General features: G+C 46.6%; 1 protein-coding gene across 3 annotated transcripts in view; it reads left to right on the forward strand.

Moving 5' to 3' along the window:
- Positions 1 to 25097, forward strand: part of SHISA6 (shisa family member 6) — a 276674-nt gene extending 251577 nt beyond the window's left edge. For 2 of the 3 annotated variants that reach the window (XM_082708422.1, XM_082708423.1), the window contains 3 exons: positions 13596 to 13652; positions 17406 to 17558; positions 18839 to 25097. In XM_082708422.1, the coding sequence (XP_082564548.1) occupies positions 13596 to 13652; positions 17406 to 17558; positions 18839 to 19389 (761 nt within the window). In that variant the 3' untranslated portion in view covers positions 19390 to 25097. The remainder of the gene's footprint in view (positions 1 to 13595; positions 13653 to 17405; positions 17559 to 18838) is intronic. The other variant, XM_082708424.1, reaches the window with a different exon arrangement.
- The last annotated feature ends 400 nt before the right edge of the window (positions 25098 to 25497 follow it).

A 25497-nucleotide genomic window follows, 5' to 3' on the forward strand; every position in this document is an offset into this window, starting at 1 on the left:
TTAGGCACTGAAAGCAAGTGCTGGCAATAATAAATTTATCAGTGGTCAGAAGGTCAAGGATATCACTGTGCATGGAAAAGCTCGAGGATGGCTTGATGAAGTTGCCACGAGTTTTATGTTCAAGGATTGGAAGGATTTGGGGGGAGGTAATGAGAAGAGTGGTCCACATGGGAAAAGGCTCCTGAGCAGAGCACTGGGGTGGTGATGGGTGTTGGGGATCATAGAGAAGCTTCTGGGGTGCTGAGTGAGAGGTCCTAGACCATGCACAGCTTAGGAAACACAGGGACGTTGGACACCATTCTTCAGAGTGTGGTCCAAATTCCAGCTGTAGGAGTAACATCTTGGATTTTTTTAAAAATATTTTATTTATTTATTTGACAGACGGAGATCACAAGCAGGCCGAGAGGCAGGCGGGGGAGAGGGGGGTAGGCTTCCCCCTGAGCAGAGAGCCTGATGTGGGGTTCAATCCCAGGACTCTGGGATAATGATCTGAGCTGAAAGCAGAGGCTCAACCCACTGAGCCACCCAGGTGCCCCCCCCCCCCGGATGCTTTTGAAATGCTAATTCTTGGAGTGGGTATTGTATCACCTAAATCATAATTCACAGGATGGGGGAAGGGCCCATATGTTTCTAATGAGCTCCTCAGGTGATTCTTCAGGACAGTCCTTAGAAAAGCATATGCTCCAGAAGACATCAAAGTTTTAACCTATTGTTCATTTGCAGTATTCGCAAGCTAATGGCAAGGGTGAAATTAGCATTTAAGAAAGACTCACCAAAGGAGGAGAAGCTGGAGACTGGGAGGAAATCAGTAGGTTATCATAGCAACTCCAGAGTGTGGTGACGGGGCCCAAGACCAGAGAATCTGGAACCAATATGCATATTATCTCTTCGTTTTATCTCAAGATTCCCACTGACAGAGTCATCGTTTATGTTTTGGGGTATTATCTGTACCCTACAACCTTCCTGTGACTCACTGCGACAGAAATGGCTTTTGCTACATCTGCCGCTGAGTTGTCCCCAGGGATGTCCAACACCTCATCATCACTCTTCCCTTTCCCTGGTTCCCCTTCTAAACACACAGAGGAGCAAACCCACAGGCACGTGAGCGCATGTGCGCACAGACTCCCCCAGCAGTTTACCAGCTTCACCGAGAAGACTGGCCAATTCCCTTAACAGTCAAACCAGACCCCAGTGTAAGGACACTCGCTGTCAGCTCCAGCACCTTCACAGCTGCAGAGGTGAGGGGGGATGATCCGATTCTAAGAGACCTGTTAACTGTCTGGGGATCTACAGGCTCTCAGTGGGCAGAATGCCCTGCCCTACTTTTATGCTTCCTTCCAGCAGCCTTGGCACCCCGATGAATCTAGATTGTTTTGTCACTTTATAGTCTTGTCAGCGCATCAATCAATGAGTCCTGAGCGCTAATTAATTGTTATGTTATCCAGCTCAATCCATCAGGAGGCTGATGGCCCTGGCTGGGCACTGTGCCAAGGCCCAGGACTTCCTGAAGGGAGAAGGGGAGGGGGAGACAGGTGATGGACAGAGTGGAGATGCAATCGGTTGAGAAGTCCAGGGAGAGACAAGGATGCCAAATCTAGCAGACTACATACACTGTGCCGTGGAGAGGAGTTCCAGGCAAAATCTTGGGACCCTTAGCCCTCCTAGTCTTTGTACATCACAAATATTGCCTTCTTCCCTTCTGCATCAACACCTAGCTGGCCACACACCCCAAAACCCCACCCATTGCCTAGAACACCCACATGCCCAAACCCCCAAAGACCATCTTCAGAATGAACCACCATATCTTTTGTCAGAGTGAGTTATTAAGTCCATGCTGTACAGTTTTTCCATTCAGCCTTCCATATTAACTCTCCAGCCTCCTCAGCCTCTTGAGGAGCAAACTTTTCTGGATCGCTTCATGTGGCTATCTTCCACTGCGGGTATTAGTTGGCTTTGGTAAATGAGAAAGGAATGGAGGAGAATGGCGAGGGGGTACTTGTTTCCTATACTACCTCCCGGTCCATTCAGGAAGCCCTCAGCCCTATTGCCCTACAGCGCTCAACCAAAGCTCAGGGAGTCCTGTCCACACAGCTCCCTCCTGCTTTGCATTCCAGAAGCCATGTCCTTCTTTCACTACTCAGACCCAGTTTGAATGAAGCCCCCCACTCTTACTTGTCCCAAGGCACTGTACTATTCCTTATGGGTTCCCTACATTCCACTCACATCTTTACAAATAGCCCCTTATAAAAGTCCCCCTAAATTACCCAACTGGATGTATATCTGTTTCCTGTTGGCACCCCACACTGTTAGGTGAAAAAAAAAATTCTCTATGTCAAGTAACTAATAAGGTGGATGATTTCTCAGTAGACTTCTCATCTCCCTTTAACACGCCTGGTGAATATCCAAGAGGAAAGATGTGGTATGTAGAATCCAAAGGTTCTTTGATCCAGAACCACTCTCTACTCTCTCCCCACCCCCAGAATGCAGAGTATGTATTTCAGGGAAGCCAGATATAAAGTGACAGTCAAGTACAGCTAGCAAAGATGGGGAGAGCTTCTGGAAAATGCACAGCTCCTGGGAACCTCTGCTGGAGAACACAAGGGACTTTCCTGCAAGCTTTCAGATAGTGATGTGTCATGAGAAAATACAACCTAAGACACAGTCCTTTCTCTGCCACCGATTTCATAATGTTGGGCAGGTCATCTCACTTCTCTGGGCCTCTTTTTCTCACCTGTAAAAGGAAGCACCTGAGCTTGACCAGTAGATTTTATACTTATAAGCACTGCACCTGTTTCTTCAAATGAAATCTTAGGTAGAAGACCAATATGGGAGACAGATGGAAACCAAGATGCTCTGGGTGAGGCAAGGGTTGGGGGCAGAGGAGTAGAGATGGGTGGGCAGGGCTAAAACATCACCCACTAGACTCTATACTTTTTTTTTTTTTTAAGATTTTATTTATGTGAAATAGTATGAGAGAGAGCATGAGCTGGGGGAGAAGCAGAGGGAGAGGGTGAAGCAGACTCCCCACTGAGTGGGAAGCCTGATGCAGGGCTCCATCCTGGGATCCTGAGATCATGACCTGAGCCAAAGGCAGATGCTTCACCTACTGAGCCACACAGGTGCCCCTACATTCTATTCTTAAACAGGAGCCCTTGAGTTACCTCCAAGGAATCAACAAGATTTCTTGAAGCCAGTTTCAGAAACACTGTTCTAGAAGTACTTTTGAGTGCCTGCTCTGATGTGAGTGCAAGAGTGCAAGATGGTCTTCATATGGGATCATCACTGCCCTCTCCCCACCCAGAGGAGGTGGAGAGCTACTGAACTTGCACTTAAGGCAAGTCTGGCAAAACAAAAAACAAAACACCCATGTGGAATCTTCCTCTTTATTTCTGAAAATATCTCCATTTACAGCAACTAGTAATTGCCTTTACCTCAGGATAAAGGAACTTTGGAAACTATTAGTTGCCCCTAGAAAATGTCTTCTGTACCAAATGACTTCTCCCAGCCAATATTCTCCCTATTAAAGTGTGTGAATGTGTATGAAATCTAGACACATTATCATTATCCCTGGATATACAATGTTTGGCCCAAAATATATTGAGGATTTTATGATACCAAAAGACTTGAAAGCACCACTAAGCTCCCCAGAGACTAAGGACCCAGTCCAACTTTCCTTTCTTCCTGATCTCTGCCCAGCATCTCTTCAGCTGAGTACCAAGACCTCCAGGCTACTTGGGAGACTCCACCAGCCTGGTTGAGTAACAGGGAGCTGGAAAGGGTGTGCCAAGAACCTGGTTGAAGCTGGCCATGGCCCAGTGAGATGGTTAGCAAATCCTGTTCCCATAAAGTAGCTACAAAGCTGGACAGGATTGATAAAAACAGCCACTTCAGTCCCCTGGACAATTAACCAAAATGCTTAGGACATCTGAGAAGCATTTATGCTTTAAAAAACTGCTGATCTTAAAGTAGGAATGGACTTTGTGACAGTCTTGGGATTTCTCCCAGTACCACCCCCCCCACAATTAGCACAGAGGTTCTGCCAGGATGGGGCCAGCTGTGAATACTGGCAGCTATGCAGGTCAGAAGAGACTCACAGGATTCGGGGTACTGGGTGACACCCCGGACCTCTCACCGCATATGAAAGAGAACCAATGCAGTTAACAGCTGACTTCTCATCTAAAGCATTGGAGGCTAGAGGTAGATGGGAAGCCCCATTCCAAGTGCTGAAAACACCTACCAGCCGAGAGTTCTGTCACAGCAAAATCAACCTTCAAAAGTGAAGGTGCAATGAAGACATTCTCAGGTAAACAAAGACTAACAAACTTCTTTGTGACCATACCTGGCTGACAAGAAATCCTAAAGAAACTTCACAGGCTGAAAATAAGTGGATACCAGACAGTTATTTGCATTCACCAGAAGAAATTAAAAACACTGGAAATGATCAATGCATGATTAATCTGAAAAACTCTATACATGTTTTTCTCATTTCCTCTCTTAACTTTTTGAAAAGACAAAAAATTTTGTATATCAGTAATTTTAATACTGGTCAGTGAGTATAATATCTGTATACGTATATAAGGAGGAATGTCAGAAAGTCTCTTCCTACCTGAGGTTTGGCAGTTCTTCAAGCACAAGTGCTTCTTGGATTATTGTATGCTTTTTAGTCCATTTCCAGAGTATTGGATAGATAGATGATAGACAGATAAATACAATGACAGTATAAGGGAAGGAGGTTTGCTGGACCAATATCAGAGCAAAGTTTCCATGTGCTACTGGGAGTAAGTAAATTACTCCTGAAAATTGTAGTAAGTGAAGGTGCATATTGTAATCCCTAGAGCAATCACTAAGAAAATAACTTTTAAGATCAAGTAAAATTGTCAAAGGAATTTAAATGACATAATATAAATGAGAGGCATACCATGGATTAAAAGACTCGACAGAGTAAATATATCAATTTTCCCAAAATAATATACAGATTTAACAAAATTCCTATCAATGTCCACACAAGAGTCTTTGTAAGTATAGCCAATGTTTTTCTAAAATTTATAGGGAAAGATATAGGAACTGGAATTGATAAAATGATTCTCAAAAGGAAAAATAAGCTGTGAGGGATCAAACTACTCAATTTCTTTTTTAAAAAAGATTTTATTTAATTATTTGAGTGAGAAAGAGAGACCATGAGCAGGGGGGAAGGGTAGAGGGAGAAGCAAACTCCCCACTGAGCCAGGAGCCTGATGTGGGACTCAAGACCAGGACCCTGGGATCATGACCTGAGGCAAAGGTAGACACCTACACGACTGAGCCAGCCAGGCACCCCAGACTACTCAGTTATAAGAAGTATATAGCTACATCAATCAAGACTCTGTATTCATAGGGAATATAGCCAATGATATTGTGATAGTATTATATGATGACAGATGGGAGTTACACTTGTGGTGAGCACACCATAACATATAGACTAGTCAAATCACTGTGTTGTACACCTGAAATTAAGGTACCATTGTGTGTTAACTGTACTTCAATAAAAACAAAAAACTGTTCCTGAAAAACAAAAACAAAAAATTGGGTAGTATTGACAGAGAAAGGACGTGTAGATCAATGGAACAAAATAGAAAAGCCAGAAATAGATTCAAACCAATATATCCAACTTTTTAAAAACAAATATCCAAAAGCAAATACATGGAAGAAAGAGAGCCTTTTCAAGAAATGATGCTAAAGTAATTGGCCATCAGAAAGAAAGGAAGGGAGGGAGGGAGAAAGGGGGAAGGAGGAAAGGAAGAAAGGGAAGAAGGGAGGAAGGAAAAAAGGGAGAAAGAAAGAGCGGGGGGGAAGCCCTCAACTTAAACCTAAGTCTCATATTTTGTATAAAATTTAACTCAAAATGGGGTGCCCGAGTGGCTCCTTGGTTAAGCATCAGACTTTTGATTCCAGCTTAGGTCATGATCTCAGGGTCATGACATCAAGTCCCACATTGGGTACTGCTCTAGCCATGAAGAATGCTTAGGATTCTCTCACTCTCTCTCCTTCTGCTCCTCCCCACCAATCCACCCCCCCTTTTTAAATATTTTATTTATTTATTTGTCATAGAGAAAGCACAAGCAGGCAGAGCGTCAGGCAGAGGCAAAGAAAGAAGCAGGCTCCCTGCTGGACAAGAAGCCCGATGTGGGACTCGATCCCAGGAACCTGGGCTCATGACCTGAGCCGAAGGCAGCAGTGTAACCGACTGAGCCACCCAGGTGTACCCCAATTCCCTCTTTCTTAAACAACAACAACAAATCATACCTCAAAAGGTATCATGGACTTAAATATAAAACATAAAACTTCTAGGAGAAAAAAAAAAGGAGAAAATTAAAAATATTCAGGACCTAGGGCTTCAAAAAAAGTTTTGGACTTGACACTGGAAGCACAGTCTATAAAATAAACTGATAAATTGGACTTCATCAAAATTAAAACTTTTGTTCCATAAGAGACTCTGTTAAAAGGATGACAAGACAAGCGACAGCCTGGGAGGAAATATTTACAAACCATATATCCTACAAGTAACTATTATCCAGGATATAAAAAGAACTCTCAACATTTAATAGGAAAAAAATGCAAACAATCTGATTAGAAATGGGCAAAAGTAATCAAGAGACATTTCACTGAAGAAGACATACAGATGAAAAATAAGCACATGGAAAGATGTTTAACATCATTAGCCATTAGGGAAATGCAAATTATAGCCACAATGAGCTATCACTACACAGCTTTCATAGCTAACTAAAAATGGCTAAAATAAAAAATAGTGACAACACCAAATGCTCACAAAGATGTGGAGAAGCTAGATCACTCCTTTGTTGCTCATGGAAATGTAAAATGGTGCAGCTACTCTGGAAGACAGTTTTGCAGATTCCTTAAAAGGTTAAACATATAGCCACCACACGGTCCAGCAGTTGTATTCCTGGGTATTAATTCTAGAAAATTAAGACATGTTGACACAATAGCCTGAACATGAATGTTTATAGTAGCTACTCATAATATAACAAAACTGAGAACCACCCATATGTCCTTCAAAAGGTGAATACTTAAGCTCTGCTATACCCAGATCATAGAATATTCACTGCTCAGCAATAAAAAGTAATGAGTGATTGCTACATGCAACAATCTGGTGGGTCTCCAATGATTTATGCTTGATGAAAGAATCCAATCCCAAAAGTTGCATGCTGTATGATTTCTTTTATATAAACTTCTTGAAATCATATAAGTATAGAAATGATGGACAGGTCAATGGTGGCCAGGGGTTAATGAAGGGGTGGGTACAGGAAAGAAGTGGGTGTGGCTATACAAGGGCCACAAGAAGAATCCTCCTAGTGATGGTAATGTTCTGCTCCTTGACTGCATCAACGTCAATATTCTGGTTCTGAGATAGTCTATGGTTTTGTAAAATGTTACCATGGGGGAGGTTGGCTAAAGGGTATACAAGATGTCCGTGTTTTTTCTTTTAACTGCATGTGAATCTATAATTATCTCAAATTAATTATCTTTGTGGTAGAAAATGATACAGTGAAGGCAACATTTATTTTGCTTTTAAATCTGTGATTGGGGCAGGGCTCAGTGGGCATAGTTTATCTCTGGTCTCCTTGGGAAGCTGGAAGACTGGGGGCTGGAATCATGTGAATTCTTCCTCACTCATGTACATGTCTGCCAGTTGATGTTGGTTATGGACATATCTTAGCTGGAGCTTCCAGCCCTTACCTGTAGACTTTGCATATGGCATGGACGTCCTTACACTATGGTGGTTAGGATCCAAGGTTGAGTGTGCCAAGAGAGAGACAGGTGAAAACCATATGACCTTTTGCAACCTCATTGTGGAAGTCCTACAGTATTACTTCTGTTGCCCTGTGTTCACTAAGGCAATCAAAAAGGCCCTTCAGTTTCAAGGAGATGGAGAAGATGCTCCCTCTAATGGAGGAGTGGGAATGTTCTAGGAGAGCATGGGGGACTAGAACTATAGCTATGGTTGTTTTTATAAAAATGTAATGTGCCATAGTTTCTAAAGGCTGACCTCTCTTCCAAATCTACAAGATTGCCCATAGCTACAAAGTTTACACACCATGGGACCAACCATGCAGAGAGAACAAACCTCTCTTGTAATTCCTCATTTCTGGAAAAGGAGCTCTAATTGGCCCAAGCTGAGTGTGGTAGTCACACCTGGTCTAGGTTATGGTTCTTATGAAACCATAACCTAGAGTTTGGCCTGTACTAAGGGGAGCTGGGTCATCTTTCAGGAGGTGGGGGGCCACGGTAGGAGGGAGGACAGTTTGGGGTGCGTGGATGTCTCAGTCCATTAGGCACCTGACTCCTGGTTTCAGCTCAGGTCATGATCTCAGGGTCCTGGGATTGAACCCCGAATCTGGCTCCATACTCAGTGGGGAGTTTACTTGGGAATTCTCTCTCTACCTCTTCTTCTGACCCTCCCCACCACTCTCTCTCATTCTCCGTCTCTCTCTAAAATAAATACATAGATCTAAAAAAAAAAAAAAAAGGAAGGGAGGACAGTTTCCTGAGCAGGAGAACTTTCTTCTAGCTATCAAGGCAACCCGGAAAGTACCAAAGCACATAAGGTAGATTTTCTTTAAAAACTGTATCCTCTGTCAAGAGACAAGCATAAAACAACATGACACAGAAAGGTTAGATGTAAAAAGATAGGCAAAGTTTATCAGGCAAATTCAAACAGAAGGAAAGCTGGCTTGGTAATATAAACATCAGATCAAGAGGACTTAAAGATGAGAAAAGGCATTAAGTAGGACAGAAAGGGTTATTTAATGTTGATAAAGGGGGCAGCTGCAAAGAAGACATAAGCACCATGAGCCTTTTTGTGCTGAATGATGTGGCTAGGGAATACACAAAAGCAATACCATAATAAATACCAAGAGAAAATGACAGGAACACAAAGTGGTGGGAGATCCTAATACACATCCCTCCATCTTTGACAGAATAAGTAGGCAACAAATGAATTAGAATAGGGAAGAACTGAATGATGTATTTCATGTGTCTGATCAAACAGATATATGCCCATTTTGTACCCTCCAAAAAGAAAATATACTTCTTCTCTAAGTACTCATGAAACATTTATAAATATTGATCGTATACTAGCCCACAAAGGAAATCTCAATAAATTTCTCAAAGCAGAAAGTGTACAGGCCCTGTTCTCTGATGACGATATGATGAGACAGAAAATTAAGAGTCAAAGCTCAAATCAACACATCCAAACTCTTTGAAATGTAACAACACTCTACTGAAGAACCCTTGGGTCAGAGGGAAAAACCAAGCCTGTGATTACAGATCATTTAGGACATTGCAACAATAAGAACATTGACAAGACAAAATCAGAGAAAGAACATAGACAAAAACAGAGCTAAAAACCACATATTATTAGCAGAAAAGAGGAAAAGTAATGGACCAAAGATTTGAGCCCAGAAATGAGAAAACAAAAACAAACCAAACCAAAGAAAATTAGGTGGGCAGAAATGAACAAGTCCAAAAGCATAAAATAAGATTCGAAGACAAAGAATTGATATGTGTAAGGGAGTAGCTCTTGAAAAAAGAAAAATGATATGAATAAATTGCTGATCCAGAAAACATTAACACAGAAAATTAAGAATAAGAAAAGACTTAGAATTTAATATAGAGATGGTTTGGGGTGTTTGTTTGTTTGAGGAATATTTTAGCTATAAGCTAAAAAAAGTTTCAAAGGTCCAGTCGATATATTTAGGAAAAATAGGAACTACGAGTTGAATTTAGAGTGGGAAAATGTGGTGCCTGGATGGCTCAGTGGGTTAAAACCTCTGCCTTTGGCTCAGGTCATGATCCCAGTGTCCTGGGATTGAGCCCTGCATTGGGCTCTCTGCTCAGCGGGGAGCCTGCTTCCTCCTCTCTCTCTGCCTGCTTGTGATCTCTGTCTGTCAAATGGATAAATAAAACCTTAAAAAAAAAAAAAAACTACCAAAAAAAAAACCTACTAGAGTTGGAAAACTGAAAGGATTAATATGTAAAGAAAATGTTGCTGAGTGTGAGAAGCAGTGAGGGTAATGGTTAAGGATGTGGGCTTTCGTGCTGGATTGCCTGGTTTGCACTCCAGCTTCACCTGTTAAGCCAATTATCTGACCTCCCTGAACCTCAGTTTCCTTACCTCCAAATTGGTGATGATAACAACATCCATCTCCCAAATGTTTTGTTGTGCAGTCAATGAAATACTAGGTCATCCACCTACTACATTACTAACAAAAACTGTCCACAAGATCCCAGATATTATTTATTATTGCATTCCTCCAAAGTTCCAAAGAACGGATTTCTCATGTGCTACATTCATAGTTTCAGGGCACACAGAAAATCTGAATACTATTCACCTGCCTCAATGAAACCATTATCTTGATGCACAAACTTGATATCCTAGCACACACACACACAAAACCCCAAACTTTCTTTATGAATATGTATGAATTGAATAAATATAGGCAAGGGGCGCCCAGGTGGCCCAGTCAGTTAAGCATCGAACTCTTGGTTTTGGCTCAGAGGGTGATCTCAGGGTCATGAGATCGAGTCCTGTGTCAGGCTCCATGCTCAGCAAGGGGAGAGTCTGCTTGAGATTCTCTCTCTCTCCCTCTGCCTCTCCCCCCACTCACTCACTCTCTAAAATAAATAAATAAGTCTTTTTAAAAAGGTTATAAATAAAATATGCAAACAGATTCCAGTGTTGTAATGAAAGAACACAACACCAACATCAAATAAGGGAATCTCAGGAAGGGATGAGTGGCTCAGAATGAGGGACTCTGTCCATCCATTTTGTTGTTTGGCTGAGCAGCTGGCAGTGTGTTGACCTATAAAGACTGGTTTTCAGGGCGCCTGGGTGGCTCAGTGGGTTAAGCCGCTGCCTTCGGCTCGGGTCATGATCTCGGGGTCCTGGGATCGAGTCCCGCATCGGGCTCTCTGCTCAGCGGGAGCCTGCTTCCCTCTCTCTCTCTCTGCCTGCCTCTCCATCTACTTGTGATTTCTCTCTGTCAAATAAATAAATAAAATCTTTAAAAAAAAAAAAAAAAAAAAAAAAGACTGGTTTTCATTAGTTGCCTAAGCAAATTAGACATGGCCAGGGGGTCAGGGTTCAAGGTTGTTTCATGTCACATTCTTGAACTTTTAAACAATCTAAATATATAATAATAAGGCAATGCTTGACTCTATTAAATAAACATATTACACTTAAATTATAGATTATATAGAGAGTATTCTATAGAAAAGACAATTGTGAACCCATATAAAATATTCCAAAGAATATTTCAAAATGCAAAAGTATATTCAAGATATGTTGTCCATTAAGTATAAAGGAAACAGATTAAAAGCAGTAGAACTTGGGATGCTTACATCTCTGGAACCTGTATGTATTTTTCAGTGTGTGTATATGTGCGTATGTCTTTGAACATTTAGGTTCCCTTTCTTTGTTACTATAAAAATGCTACAATGAATAACCTCACACGTTTGTTATTTTGCACAAATGTGAGGATTAGTTCGTCATATTTTTCTGCACTTTTCTCCATTTTAAGGACTGAAAGCTGTTCTCACTTGTGCAAAATGATAAATGCAGAAGGTAATTCATTGTAATAGTATGTGTGTGTGTGGGTCTGTCTGAATGTAAACATACACATAGTAATTTCCAGAAGGAGAGAAAGAAAAGGAAATGGAACAGTGTCATGATGGTTATTTTAAGACAGTCTTAATTTTCTCCTTTATGCTTTAAATTTCTTTCCTTAATTAAATGTTAGCAAAACATTCGAAGTACGATTCAAGCAAAAGGAAAAGCCTTGCACTTGTAAACAAGATATCTAAATGCAAGACATTTATCCTGCTTGCAAATGCATCTGTAAAGAAAAATGATAAGGACTACCTCAAAGAAGATATTTAGAGAGGTTTTTTTTTTTTTTTTCAGTTTGGAAATGGGTAGGCCAATAACATATATTCAGATTAAAATTGGTATGAATATTTGTTTTCAAATATGTGTGTGAATAGCACAAGGCACAGAGCACAACTAGTGACCAAAATTATTAACTGAAATGAATTGATGATCCTTTCCTTAGTGGTACCTTGACTCTAAGACGTGTTTCTGTCTAACTGCCACTCACCATCATTCCTTTGGCCTCTCCGATTTTTAGCAGCTGTCTCTGATGTCACCATATTGCTTAAAAACAAATAAACCCAAAAATAACAACAACAGAGAGCAAAGAAACAGTTTTTTTTCCTTGCTTCTGGAGGACAAGCAAAAAGGGGGAAAAAAACCCCAACAAACTATCCTTTATCTCCCTTACTGGTTTCTCTCCTCTTCCTTAAATCCAGGCTTGGTGTAGAATTGATTCAACCTTTGAGTCTGGTCTGAACAAAATGAATGATGTCATGTCCCATTGGTGGGGGAAATTTTGTCTAGCTCAGGATGATTTGTCTTGGAAATGGCCAGGGACTAGAACTATGAGAAATCTGGACAAAAAGATATATTGTGGCCTAGATTTTGGAGGTGGGTATAGGAAGAGGATTTGGGGACTCACCGGATACAGAGGATGAAGAGAGGGAAATGGACCATGACTGGGGTTTGCAAACCCATAGAACATCAGTGCCAGGGACAGACAGAAGCTTGACCATTGGACAATAAAACAATGAGAATGCTCAGCTCACTTTGGGACACAGTGGTTTGAAATAAGGACAGAGATTTTAAGGGCATGTCTATAAGCTGTTTAGAATCCAACCCTATAGACCAGTCAGACCTCAAACGAGAGGTGTATTTGAGAACTCTCAGTATGGGCTAGAAGGCAGAGCCTTCATGAAGCATCAGTATGTCAAGAATACAAGTGGCCAACGGGTCTGGTGAGGAAGCTGAACACAGAGCAGCCAGAGACAATGATGCCAGGGGTAGAAAAGAAGGTTTCAGTAGCAAGACAAAAGAAAACAGAAGCAGATCATCTAGGCCCAAGAGCATGGCATGGCTGTAAACCATGGTTCAGAAAAACTAAAGCAAAGACTTCATGCCTCCTTTCCCCCCTTGTTTTAGCTGAAATTAGAAGCAAAAATACAATGTTGAATTAAATAATAAGGTAGGGATGAAGTGTTCTTTTGTGGCAAAACCACAACTGTATCCAGTCTCAGAAGCCCCTTAGAATGCCTTGAACTCTGCACTTGGATGACTGGGACCCTATTGATTTTGTGACTTGTTCAGTCCATATGGACTTTGCCATTTGTAGTGAAAAGAAATGCCTTTGAAATGTTGGGCTGTGTTCATGGAGAGGCAGGACACAACCTAGGACCCAGAAGTCCTGATCCCAAGAGAGGGTCAATTCACGTTGGCTTCCCCCAATCTCAGGATACACCCAGACACCTGTCTGGTCAGGAGAAATCAAAGCCCCATAACAGACCACCTCCTGCCTTTCACATTCCCAGGGCACCAAAGGGCTCAGGCTCCCGAAGGATATCCTTGGACTCAGAGAAGCACATTTGATGTCAAGAGAGGCGGTGTTGTGTGGGAGAGAGGATGGAATGCCTGAATTCTTCTTTAAACATCTCTTTTCTATGATTTCCAGGTGATCATCAGTACAACCATCCGATTTTAAGCAGTGCGGCCCAGACCCCTACACATGGTGAGAGATGGCTCTGAGCGTCCCGCATTCCATCCCCATCCTGAGTGGTTCTATCCTGACTCCTGATCCCCATCAGGCATGAGACATATGGTCGTGATTCATTGATGCTCAGAAGGTGTAAGGAGCCCACAACGGCTCAGTCCTACCCTTACACCATTGACCCCTCGTGTCCTGTCTCTGAAATGGAGTAATCTTCCATCATGAAAGAGAGGGGCTGAGACCCTTTCTTAACGCATTCTCACATAGATCTCACAATCTAGATCACTTCTTGTGGTCATCCATTCCATATGTCCACAGCAAGGAGTGAACAATCTTCTTGGCCCGAGGCTGCTTGTGGTACCATTTACTAACGGCATGGGACTTGGCATAAACCCTATCAAACCACCCCAAACCCAGTAAGATTTGCTAATGCTCAAAACCAGACCAGTTCACATGAGTGTTAGCCCGCAGAGAAGGGGAGGAAGATGAAGGTTCTAGAGGACAGAAAGTGTGAGCATAGCACCAGAGGTTTACAAAGCCACGTTTCCTTCTTATCACGTCCTCCTGCCAGGTTGCAATGTAACCTCTGGAACGGCCAAGAAAAACTATTTTGGGTACCTGGTCGAAACCAGGTAGCACACAAGACAGCCATGTAAATTACGAACTCTCAGTCATTCCTCTGTCTTTGCTCTGAAGGAGTGACAATATCATTAAATTTTAGTGAGAGAGAAACTCAAAGATAAAATCTGCAGCTCGCTTGGCAGAGAGACTCACCCCCATCCTGTGAGATTATGCTCTGTGTCAGCACTGAGGTGTTGAACATTATAATTAGGAGGCTAGAACTGGACTATTTTGATGTCTCCCTCTAGGGCTAGGCTCCTGGTGGAAACAGGTAATGAGAGCAAGAGTTTAATAAGCTGTTTCAGGTTGCAGGGTCTAGGGAAAAAAACGGAACTGGAAGACACTGGAGAGATCACTTATGAAGCAGCAGGTCCCAGGGGTGATGAGGACAGTGGGAAAAGGCAGAAGGGTTCAAATGGGAAACATGGTGGAGATAGAATCACGAGAACTTAGTTACTCACTGAATATGGCTGACAAGAGTCAACTGTGAGTCAAATGGCAAGCCATGCTCAATGAAAAGAGTGGGTGTTCTTAGTAATGCAATCTGGAGAGGCAGGAAAGCAGTCAGGGTATAGGGGAGATGAAGTTGTCGATGGTGAATTTGGATCTAGACATCTGAAGCCAGAGAGGACTATAGGATAGTTAAGAAAAATGATTTAGCAGGCAGCTAGAAGTGCGGACATGCAGTCTGGAGACAGGTTACAGCTGAAGATATCACTGCTTTGGAAGTGGGAACAGATGCCATGAGAGTGGGGGCAGTTTGTGCGGAGAAGGCTGAAAGAGAAGAGCAGAAGGCAGAAGCAGAGAGCCTGGGGGATGCCCATGGTGATGACGCAGCTGCAGGAAGAAGAGCCAGAAAAGGCAAACGAGGAGTGCTCCGTTCACTTCTGAACATTCTGGAAGTATAAGTAGAAGCAGGTTTTCTCCAGAATGAGCCAAGCCAAGCACAGCCTCCTGAGGACAGAAGGAAGAACCATTTTTCCCTGCTCCTCTCTCCATCTTTTCTTTTTTCCACCTGGTACAAGCGGTGAGGGCAGATAAACCTGGTCTTTGACCTTGAGCAGCTCACAGCCCAGCCCGGTGGGAGCAGGGTTTTCTCTGCATGTCTTCGTTGGCAGCTACACTTTCCCCCAGGAGCTGGCAGAGTGACTATCAAAGGGGGAAGACAACCTGTGTCAACTGATCAACCAAAGAGCATTAATTGGATCCCAATTTGGGACCAAACACTATGAAGGCATCAAACTGGAAAGCAAGATTTCTGCTGTCAAGGACATTGCCATCTTCGGTCATCAACAAGACCAGCTCAAGTCAATTGATCAAAGATCACATTGACGCTGAACTGGGTGGGATTGTCTGGAAGACCTATAGGGGCTTGAAGACCAGATATCACCATAGGCTGAAAAGATGTGACATCGCCATAGCAAAGAGCCTTGAGCGAAGAGAGAATGTGGACAAAGGACTAGAAAGGAAAGACACTGCAATAGGAGAGAGAGCATGAGCAAGGGGGCAGGGATAATCATGGTGGAGACAGAAGACAAAGAAGAGCTGGCCTTGGCTTAGCAGTATGAGTTGGAGAACAGTGGGGTTGGGGAAAGAGCATCCATAAATGTTGCTTTTGGAAGTTGGTGAGCTGAGCTATACCCTCGGTGGGAGTATGATGCCAAGTTATTCTCCAGCATCACCATAAGTGAAGAAAGGAGAGCTAGGGGACCAGTGGCTGTTACCCAGCTCCGGAGAACAGTGCTCCCAGCATCCTGCCCCACTCCACTTCCTGGCATCTGTCCCAATCCATGCCAGGGAGGCTCTTACTGTACAGTATGTTCTGATCTCTTAGGGATGTAGAGCGTCCCTCACCCCCACACGTATGTACTGAGCTGGCATGAACACCACCTCATTGGCTGGGCTCCCCTGGCTCCATCCCCAGTGTTTGGGGAGACCAGTGAAGGCAGGGAGGAGAGAGAAGCTGGGAGTTCCCTGGAGTGAGGCTACCCTTGGACCAGACCTAGCAGGTGATTCTCTTTGTCCCCACAGTTCACAGAATTCCTGATTTCCATGGTTGGGCACTCTCTTTGCCAAGAGGCAGGCAGAGGCCACAGCCTGGCCCTTCTTGGGGGGTCCCAAGCCATAGAGGATGGTGGGACAATGGGAGAGCCACCTGCCTACTTCATGTTGGGGAATGGTACTACTGTTGACTTCCTACCGAGGCATGCTTCCTTCCTTCCTTCACAACTGCTCCCTTACCTGTACCGGTATCTCCTCTCTACCCCCAACCACAGAGCCCAGTTCAGCCCATTCACCTCATTAGTCATCTGTCTCATCACCTGCTCATCTTTTCTTCCATTCCTCCCTCCATTCCTTCCCCCCTGCCCACCTCCCACCCATGGTCTAGCATTAAACACACTCCCTTCTCTCTCTTTGGAGTTTGGGATCTCAAGGCTCTGTCTCAAGGGAAGGAGGGAGGAAAGGGGAATGATGTGCTAAGCATGTTGCCAACATTCTTTCCTCCAGCAGCTCAGAGAGAGCCAAGGGGGCCTTAGGGGAAGGTACTGGAGGAGGAGGAGGAAGTAGCTTTGTAGATCACAGTGACCCACTGGGGGCCACTCCCGGCAGGGCTTGGAGAGACCCAAGTCCGAAGGGGTGATGTGAGGGATGGAATGGGGGATGGAATGACATCATGGGACCATGTGGAATGGAGTCTCAGGGGAGCTGGGGTCCTGGACCCAGTTCTACGGGTATGGGGACAAGACCAGTCACTCCACTTTTTTTCAAAATCAGATTTATCTGAGCCTGAGAGCGATGAGGGAAAGGACAGAATTTTCACACCAAAGTAGACCATATATGACTCCTCCTCAGCTCTATCAGACCTACGTTTTCATCAGACACTCATGGGGAGGAGTTTGCCACTCAAGGAAGGGCAAGCCACTAGCCTGGCCAGCGATGGCTAAAACATCAGCTGCCCCCTAAAACATCAGCTGCCCCCAGGCTTGTAGACAACTGGAACTGAGCACGAGGGAAACTGAGTCACCAGCACCACCCATGTCCTAGCACAGGGGACCAGGAAAGCAGGATGAGGACTGAGAGCTAGAACCTGGACCCTCCCCTCCTGCCTGCCCTCTGTCCTCCCTAATGCCATGCCCCTCCCTCCTTTTGCAGAGAAGCCACGGATGAACAACATCCTGACATCGGCCACCGAGCCCTATGACCTCTCCTTCTCCCGCTCCTTCCAGAATTTGGCCCACTTGCCCCCATCCTATGAGTCTGCCGTGAAGACCCACCCCAGCAAGTACTCATCCTTGAAGAGACTAAGTAAGTGGGGTTTTCTTGGGCTTGGGGGTCTGCCTCTGCAGCTTCTGTGACATCTGCCTGTGTTTCTCTCTCTTGCCCTTCCCTGAAGTGGACAGGTGTGGAGTTCCAAGAATAAAGAGTGAGGCCATGTGAGTCTAGAGAACTTCTGTACATGGGTGGGTTTAAGGCCCATTAAGACCCTTTACAATGTCAAGAAGGTACACAGCAGGAGAGCCCTTCTTTCCTAACTTTCTGACCCTTGGACCTTCTACCTCCATGTCCCCATGGGGTTATTTTCATGACCACCCGACTCAGGAGCCGAGCCTTTGCTTGATGCTACGGGAGTAACCTCCCCCGACGGGTCTACCTCCACCAGCCCCCTCCAAGATGGAACGGTGAATTTCTCTGGTTAGAAGCAGGGGGTTCCTGATGATCCGAGGAAGCTGATAAATGGTGGGGAAGACAGGGGCAGAGTCCACCCATTTGTGACCCTCTGGGCAAACCGTGGAGCAGTCAGCATTCCCACATTCTGCAGAGATTTGGAAAATAGCAGGAAGCCTCCTTCCTGGAATTTGGGGCAAAGCAGACTTGTATGTGTGTCCTGCATAAGTTCTTGGTTATAGCAGTCCCCATGAGCATGGAAGGGCCTCCTGGAGGGAGAGGAGGCAGAGCACTGCATGAGGTCCACACAGAGGATGGTTCTGGCCTTCACACATTGTGGGCAGAGGCCAAGCAGGTGGAGGCTTGATGCTTCACAGCTTCCTAGGTGCTGGCTGTTGTTATTCCAGAGAAGGTGTTACTGTGTTCCTAAGTTACCAGCCAAGCATGTTCACGGGTGCCTCCTGGCTGGAGCATCTTACTTCCCTGGAGCAACCCAGCTCCTTGCAGAGAGGCTCTGAACCTCATCTGAAGGCCACCAACTGCTTCTTGAGCATTCCAGCCAGTACTGGAGCAAGATCTCAGGGGCGTGGCCATGCCAGCAGCTCTGCCCTGAGCTCCCTGGGGACCTTCATGCGCCCTGGATACTCTGGGTAGTCCTGGACCGAGGCCATCAGCATTGCCTGTGAGCTGGTGAGAGTGACTCCCAGGTTCAAAAGGACCCCAGCCACCATACCCCACACCCCACCCCCAGGACTGAGTCTGCAGATTCCGTGGGGAAGCTCTCCTCCACCTGTCTGGGCGGGGAGGTCCTGGTTCAGTCCAGGCTGCGCTCTCACTGCGTCACCCCAGCTGACTTCTCTCCCTCTCTCCTTCCCTCTCCTCCTCCTCCACCCCCCACCCCCCACCCTCCTCAACCCCAGCTGACAAGGAGGCGGACGAATATTACATGAGGAGGCGGCACCTGCCGGACCTGGCTGCTCGAGGCACCCTCCCCCTCAACGTCATCCAGATGTCCCAACAGAAGCCCTTACCTCGAGAGCGACCCCGCCGGCCCATCCGGGCCATGTCGCAGGACAGGGTTCTGTCCCCGGAGCGGGGCCTGCCGGACGACTTCGGCTTGCCCTTCGACCGCATCCTGTCCGACGAGCAGCTGCTGTCCACGGAGCGCCTGCACTCCCAGGACCCGCTGCTGTCCCCGGAGCGGACGGCCTTCCCCGAGCAGTCCCTGTCGCGGGCCATCTCGCACACGGACGTCTTTGTGTCCACGCCCGTGCTGGAGCGGTACCGCGTGACCAAGATGCACTCCCATCCCAGTGCCTCCAGTAACTCCTATGCCACGCTGGGCAAGAGCCAGACGGCCGCCAAGCGCCAGGCCTTCGCCTCGCGCAGACACAACACGGTGGAACAGCTGCACTACATCCCGGGTCACCACACCTGCTACACAGCCAGCAAGACGGAAGTGACCGTGTGACAGGCGGGGCCGGGCGGGGTGGGGGTTGGGGGGGAGCGGGAGGGGCCTGCCGCCTGGCCTCTGTCCCTGGAGGCTCCCCTCCCCTCTCCCTCGGCCCCTCTCTAGGAGGTGGGGGTGGGCCGCCTCTGCCCAGAAAGCCATACTCCGGGGGACACAGCCCGGTGGCCTGGCACAGCACATTCAGACCTGGGATCTAGAGCGATCTCTCCCACTCTTCCAGAAGCATCGAGGGGAGTGAGAAGAGGGGCTAGGCCTCAGCACCTCCCACCCTCTGCCCCACCCCCATCACCACTAACTCCCTTTCGGCCCCATGCCCCTCTCCCCCTCCAGGGGGGCGCTCAGAGGAGGGTTCTGTCAGCCAAGAGACCCTGGCTTGACCTTGGTCCGAAGCCACCTGGGGTTGGGACTGGCCAGCAGGTGCAGTCAATGGGCTGACCAAATAGGCTCCTTGGTCTCGTTCATTTACCTACAGTCGTGTCACAGAAATCTTCTAGTGCCTACAAACTGCCTGCTCGCTCTCTCAGAGCCGGGGAGCTGCTGTGTCCATAAGCACAATAACGTTCTCTTCTGCCTGCTGGAACGCTCTGGTCCCCACGGAGTGGCCCTTCCTTCATTGACCCCCTTGGGGTACCCCCTGCCCTGTACCCCTCCCCCAACGCCTGGGATCAGGAGGGGCTCCCTTTCTTCAGCTGCCTCCCCAGTGTTGGGAACCCCCAACCCCAGTTCTAGCTGGCTGCCCCCAATGCAGGTCCCCTCAGACCCCCTCCTCTAGCCCTAGCTCTTTGACCCCTAAGTTCTCTGGGGCTTGGCTTCAGCCCTCTCCACTGAGGAGACTCACAGTGGGGTTCAGGGACTTTGGGGGTACCCTCCCTAGCAACCTATCTCCACACTTCCTCCAGGCTCCTAGGTCTGAACTTTGACCTGACACTCAGGCCTGCCTTCCCCTTCTTTGCTCTGCTCCCCAGAGGCCTCTGCCCATGGCCAGAGAGCGGAGAGTGGGGAGGGCCACTGTGATGCCCTGGGCCTCAGGGGCTCGCCATTCCCATCACCCCAGGCTCTGCCTGTCTCCCACTGTGCAGGTCAGGCAGGCGGAGGCAGAGGCTTCTAGAGAGGGTGGTTCAGCCCCCAGCCAAGGAAGACCCCAGGCGGTGGTCCTGCGCCTTGACCACCCCTCTCTCCCCACCACTGCCCACCTGCTTGACCCCTCCTCTCTTCAGTGTTTGCTCTCTCTGCCTCCTCTGCTGCAGTTCCGTTACCCAGGCCAGTGGTTCCTCTGACTCAAAGCAACAGAGGCCCATTAGTAAACACAGATAAGGGTACTCCAGGCTACGGGTCTGGGGGTTAACTGGGCAGCTCCCCACCCCTCCCCTGAAGGGGGGCACTCGGGCACCAAGCAAGCAGATCCAAGCCTTCAGCTCTGTTGGGGGGGCCATCCCTGCCAGGCCTACTCAGCCCCTTCTCGGCCTCCAACCTGGGAAGTGGGCAGTGGGCAGGGCGCAACAACCCCCTTGGAGAGTGAATAGTGAACTAAGAAGTATCCACCTCCCCAAGACCAGAGCCTGGGGGGAGAGAAGGGGCTCCCCCATTCTCAGGGCCAGGGCACTTCCTTGGGCTGGGGCTAGGGGGAATCAGCCCCAGACTGTCTGGTAAAGGTATGATATGAAAAAATGTGACTGTTGCCACACTCCGACTCCAAAAGCAATGACCTTAAACTGGGATTTTAAGTTCCCCCAGGTCTTCATACAACATGTATGGTCCTTTAGCAAGGGGGCCAGGCAGGGGGAACGCCCCAGTGTTCAGCCCTGGGAATTTTTAATCTCAACAAGTCTACAATCCATAGAAAACTCAATCGACTGAGTCCTCTTACTTATTTCAAGAATTCCAAAGCTCTTGTCTCCCCCTCAAGGCTCATCATGAGGGGATTGAGGCTGGGGGTGATGAACACAGCTCTCAGCATCCGTGTTGGGATGGCATCACTGGGACTGTGAGGCTGTGAGGACAGGGACCACTCTCTGCTTTCCTCCCTGACAAACACATAAACCTTCTCAAGGGCTGGTCCCCAGGGTTTATGAGCGTTTGTTCCAGAAGGTAAGGCCAGAAGGGTTGGGGTGGAGGAAACCAATCTAAACGGAGAGTTGGCCACTCCCAGAAACAAAGGTGTGTCTCTCACAGCTGGTATCCCCCCAAACCCACTGCCCTCTAATCCAGCCTCCCCTCAAAGGCTGCCTGCTAGTGTGGAGGGGAAAGGGTGAAAATCCACTCCCCAGATGTCTGCACACACATACACCCTGAATCAGAAACCTGATCTCATCCTGGGTTGGAAGCATCTCCTTGGTACCAAGTTCTCCAGGCGTCAGGATGATGCTTCTCTCCTGCCCTGTCTGTCTATCTGTCTGTCTGTCTCAGGGGTTGTCTGATAGGTTGATTCCAAAGCATTTCTCATCTCAGCCTTATTGTTGTCCGGTTTAAAACCTCTGGTGTCAGTCAGATCAGAAAATTCTACCTAACACCTAAATGCTTACTTAGGTAAAATGATTCTTCTGATTCATACTTGGGCCAGGAAGGAAGGAAGGATCGGAGGGAGGGAGGAAGGAAAAAATTGAAGTCTACGGACTTGCTCTAATTCAATCCTTCATTCCAAAATCCACAAAGTTATGTTTCAACTGGGATACAGAAATATCTCATTTATTCCATCATCCCACCCATGTTCGGAGAGCAAGCAAAGCCACATGACCAGACGAGTTCATATAGCAGAGAAGAGAAGGTTCTGGGCAGGAACCCAGACATCATGACTCCCAGCCACATCAGGCTGGTGGCCACTAGCACACATAGGAAGGCCATCCCTTCCCCACAACGAAAGCCCTCCTTTCCCGGCAAGGGCAGCCCAAAGCCCCGAACTTCCCTCTGCTTGTTTTGTTCTTTGTGCGCATCTCCATTGCTCTGGTGGGAATGAACAGGGCCTCTACACCGGCCCTCTCCCACTCTGAAGGATTTCATAGGTCTCCTCGATCTCTGATGGTAGTGGCGCACTCTTGGTCCCTCACGACCTTCTACCCTCCGTGTCTTGCTTCTTCCAGTTAACTCTTGGCTCCATAAGTTTGTAAGTCACAAAGCCTTTCCCAAGAATTCCTGCATCCCCCTAACTGGGGTTCCAACCATGGGGCTCCCTAGCATCTTGGGCGATGGGTCTGCCTTCTAGAAAGTTCCAGATGTTCCCTTTACTCAAACTTCTCCTCCCTTCTACCGAGAAACTCTTATTTTAACGTTAGTCTTCCATGCCACTCTGGTCTTTCCTTCCTCTCATCTTTGTGGCTCTGCCCTCTCCCCTGCCATGTACCTTCCTCCATCCCTAATCTGCTTTCCTCTATCCTACTATCCTCCCTAGTTCTAAACCTTAGAGCCCTCAGTGAAGACAAGCAAAGAAGATGTTCTTCAAGATTTCTGCTTGCCTCCTTGGTCTATCTGTGACCTCTCCTGTTCCTACAAGACGATGCCCCAGGCCATGCATCCTACAGCTCTACTCCTTTGATCTTTGAGAGGTTACGGAGAGAACTGGCCTGTCAAAGACATCATGGTTTGAAGTTCAGCTTTGGTTCCTGTAGCTGGCAAGTTCCTTGAAGCTCCTGCCCAGCCTGCCATGAGCCCAAAGGCTCCTGCTCTGGCCAAAGATTCATATCCCTGATGGCTCTCGGCCACTCTGCCATCTTGCTTACGCCTGTCCTGTTTGTGTGTGTCACAGATTCCCCCCTTTGTCTCATGGGAGAGAGCCTCATGACTCTCCAAGCCTAGCGAAATATTCCCATCACCCTGCCGCCGAATGATCCATTTTTCTTCAGAGATACTTCACCCGCCACCAGCCTTCCATCCTCAAGATTCCATCCACAGGCAACCATGGACTTGAGCCAAGGTCATCTGAAGGGGCTGCTGATGACCTGGACCCTAGGCAGCACCTGTTCTGAGAAGGGTTTGTCCTGTTAACCTCCCACAGACATTCCTCCACCATGCTCCCCAAACCTGGGAAATTTTGCTCTGGAGTATTTTCAAGGAAGCTTGTTGTGTTCTAATGAAGTATTTTTCAGGGTTCAAATGTTATTTTGTATAAATGCAGCATTTTAATGACAGATTCAGTATGAAAGCTATGTCTTCCTGGGCTCTACATTTAATTTCCAGAAGGCAGCATACTACAGGAGGAAAAAGCACAGGGCTGAGGCTCTTGGAGACATGGCTTTGGCCCTGCCTTTGTCTCCATCTTGCCGCGTGACCAAGGACGAGTCACGATCTCTCTCAGTGCCTCAGTTTCCCATCTGTAAAACGAGGGGCTTTGACTAGATGAGCTCTGCAGCTTCATCCAGCTCTTACATTCTAGGGCCTTCATTCCTCATCGTCGCCCTCCCTCTTCTCTTCACATTCCTCCCCACCTCAACCGAGCTGCACGCATCCCATTACGCCTGCCCCATGGTGACAGCCTCAGATGCCCTAGGCAGCCGCCAGACTCCTCACTGGAGCCTGAGTTGGTCTCCAAGGTCTTGGCCACCCAGAGATGCTGTCATCTGCAGGTGGAAGGGCCTACCCATGCAATAGGTTACCAACAGTGTTCATGAAAGCCCTCTCCAACAGACACATCCCAGACATCCTGGGTGTTTGTATCGTTGGGGAATTCTGAATTGCAAGTGTTCGTTCTGATCTGGGCTCGAAGCTGGAGGGAGGCGGTTCCCATTTCAGAGAGAGGACAGGCTGGAGGAGAAAGGTCCAGAGGATGGTCCCTGGGGGCGTAAATTTGTTTCTGAGGACAGCTTGGAAATGCACGCCAAGCCACAGAGGAGAATGCACGACGGTAACTTTGCGTTGAAGTGGATGTTACTGTATCTCCCTCCAGAATCTGAGTCCTGAAGAACGAGTCTGGACACCAGGCTCCATTCCAACTGGAGGAGAGGGAGAGGTGCCACTCCCTGGGGCTGCTAGGAGGTGGGCACTCACCCCAGGCTAGTACCTTTCTAGTCCCTCCTCCTGACACTACCGTCCTCCTGGTGAAAGCTTGAGAAGCGAGAACTGAGGGTACCAGTCTGCGCCATCAGACCCACCTTGTAAATCGGCCGAACCCATCAACTTCCCATCGGGAAGAGAAACGACGTTGTAGGTTTCCTTAAAACCCTCCCTCCTGAGGGAGAGGAAGACCCCTGCTCCACCTTGCCACCCACTCCCGCTGCGCCCCTGCAATACCACTCCATGGGAGGATTCATTCATTCGCTTCGTCGTGGCAAATATTCCTCTAGTTCTGTAACTCAGCTAGACATTTTGTAGTAAAGAATTCTTGAAATTCTCAAATACAAAGCAATTCTTACTGTAATATTTTTAGTTTGGGGACACAATTTCCTAAGGGGGGGGTTAATGAACATTTATACACATTAGCCCAATTTACGGATTCCGTGTTTATTATATGGTAGTACCGATGAGAAGTACCTTTCTATCTGTACCTTTGCACAGTTTCTCCGTTCCTCGTAATGAAGCTTCATGACGAGCAGGGCTCTTGGACCTGCTGTTTCTGTACAGATCTCATTGTTCCACTTACTTGTCAAAGCACATTCTACATGTACTGTAAACAGGTATCACTTTAGTAAGATTTAGTCTTAAGGATTTTTCCACTTTTGTCAGTAACAGATATTTATGGATTAAAAAAAAAAAATAAAGCTGTTTCAACATAACCTGTGTCTCTTACGGTAGCTCCATGCTTGCTTTTGTGAACACTGAGCCGAAAGGAAGAAATGGAGGCCATCGGAGACAGGAGTAGAAACAGGGGGTGGCCACCTATGAAGGAGTTGTATTAGGGTGATGTGCCCAACTATATAAATGTACTAAAAATCATCAAACTCTTTATTTACAATGGATGAGTTGTATGATATTTGAATTAAACCTTAATAGTTTTCATTAATTTTATTTTTTAATTTTTACAATTTTAGAATTTAAAATAATTAAAATTAAATTTAAAAATTAAATCAATAAATTAAATTAAATTGTTTTTAATTTTATAATTTTGACATTAATTTTATTAATACTTTTATTTCGTTTTTTAAGATTTATTTATTTATTTACTTGAGAGGGAGAGAGCAC

This window comes from Mustela nivalis (genome assembly GCF_964662115.1).
Source record: "Mustela nivalis genome assembly, chromosome: 17".
Classification (NCBI taxonomy): domain Eukaryota; kingdom Metazoa; phylum Chordata; class Mammalia; order Carnivora; family Mustelidae; genus Mustela; species Mustela nivalis.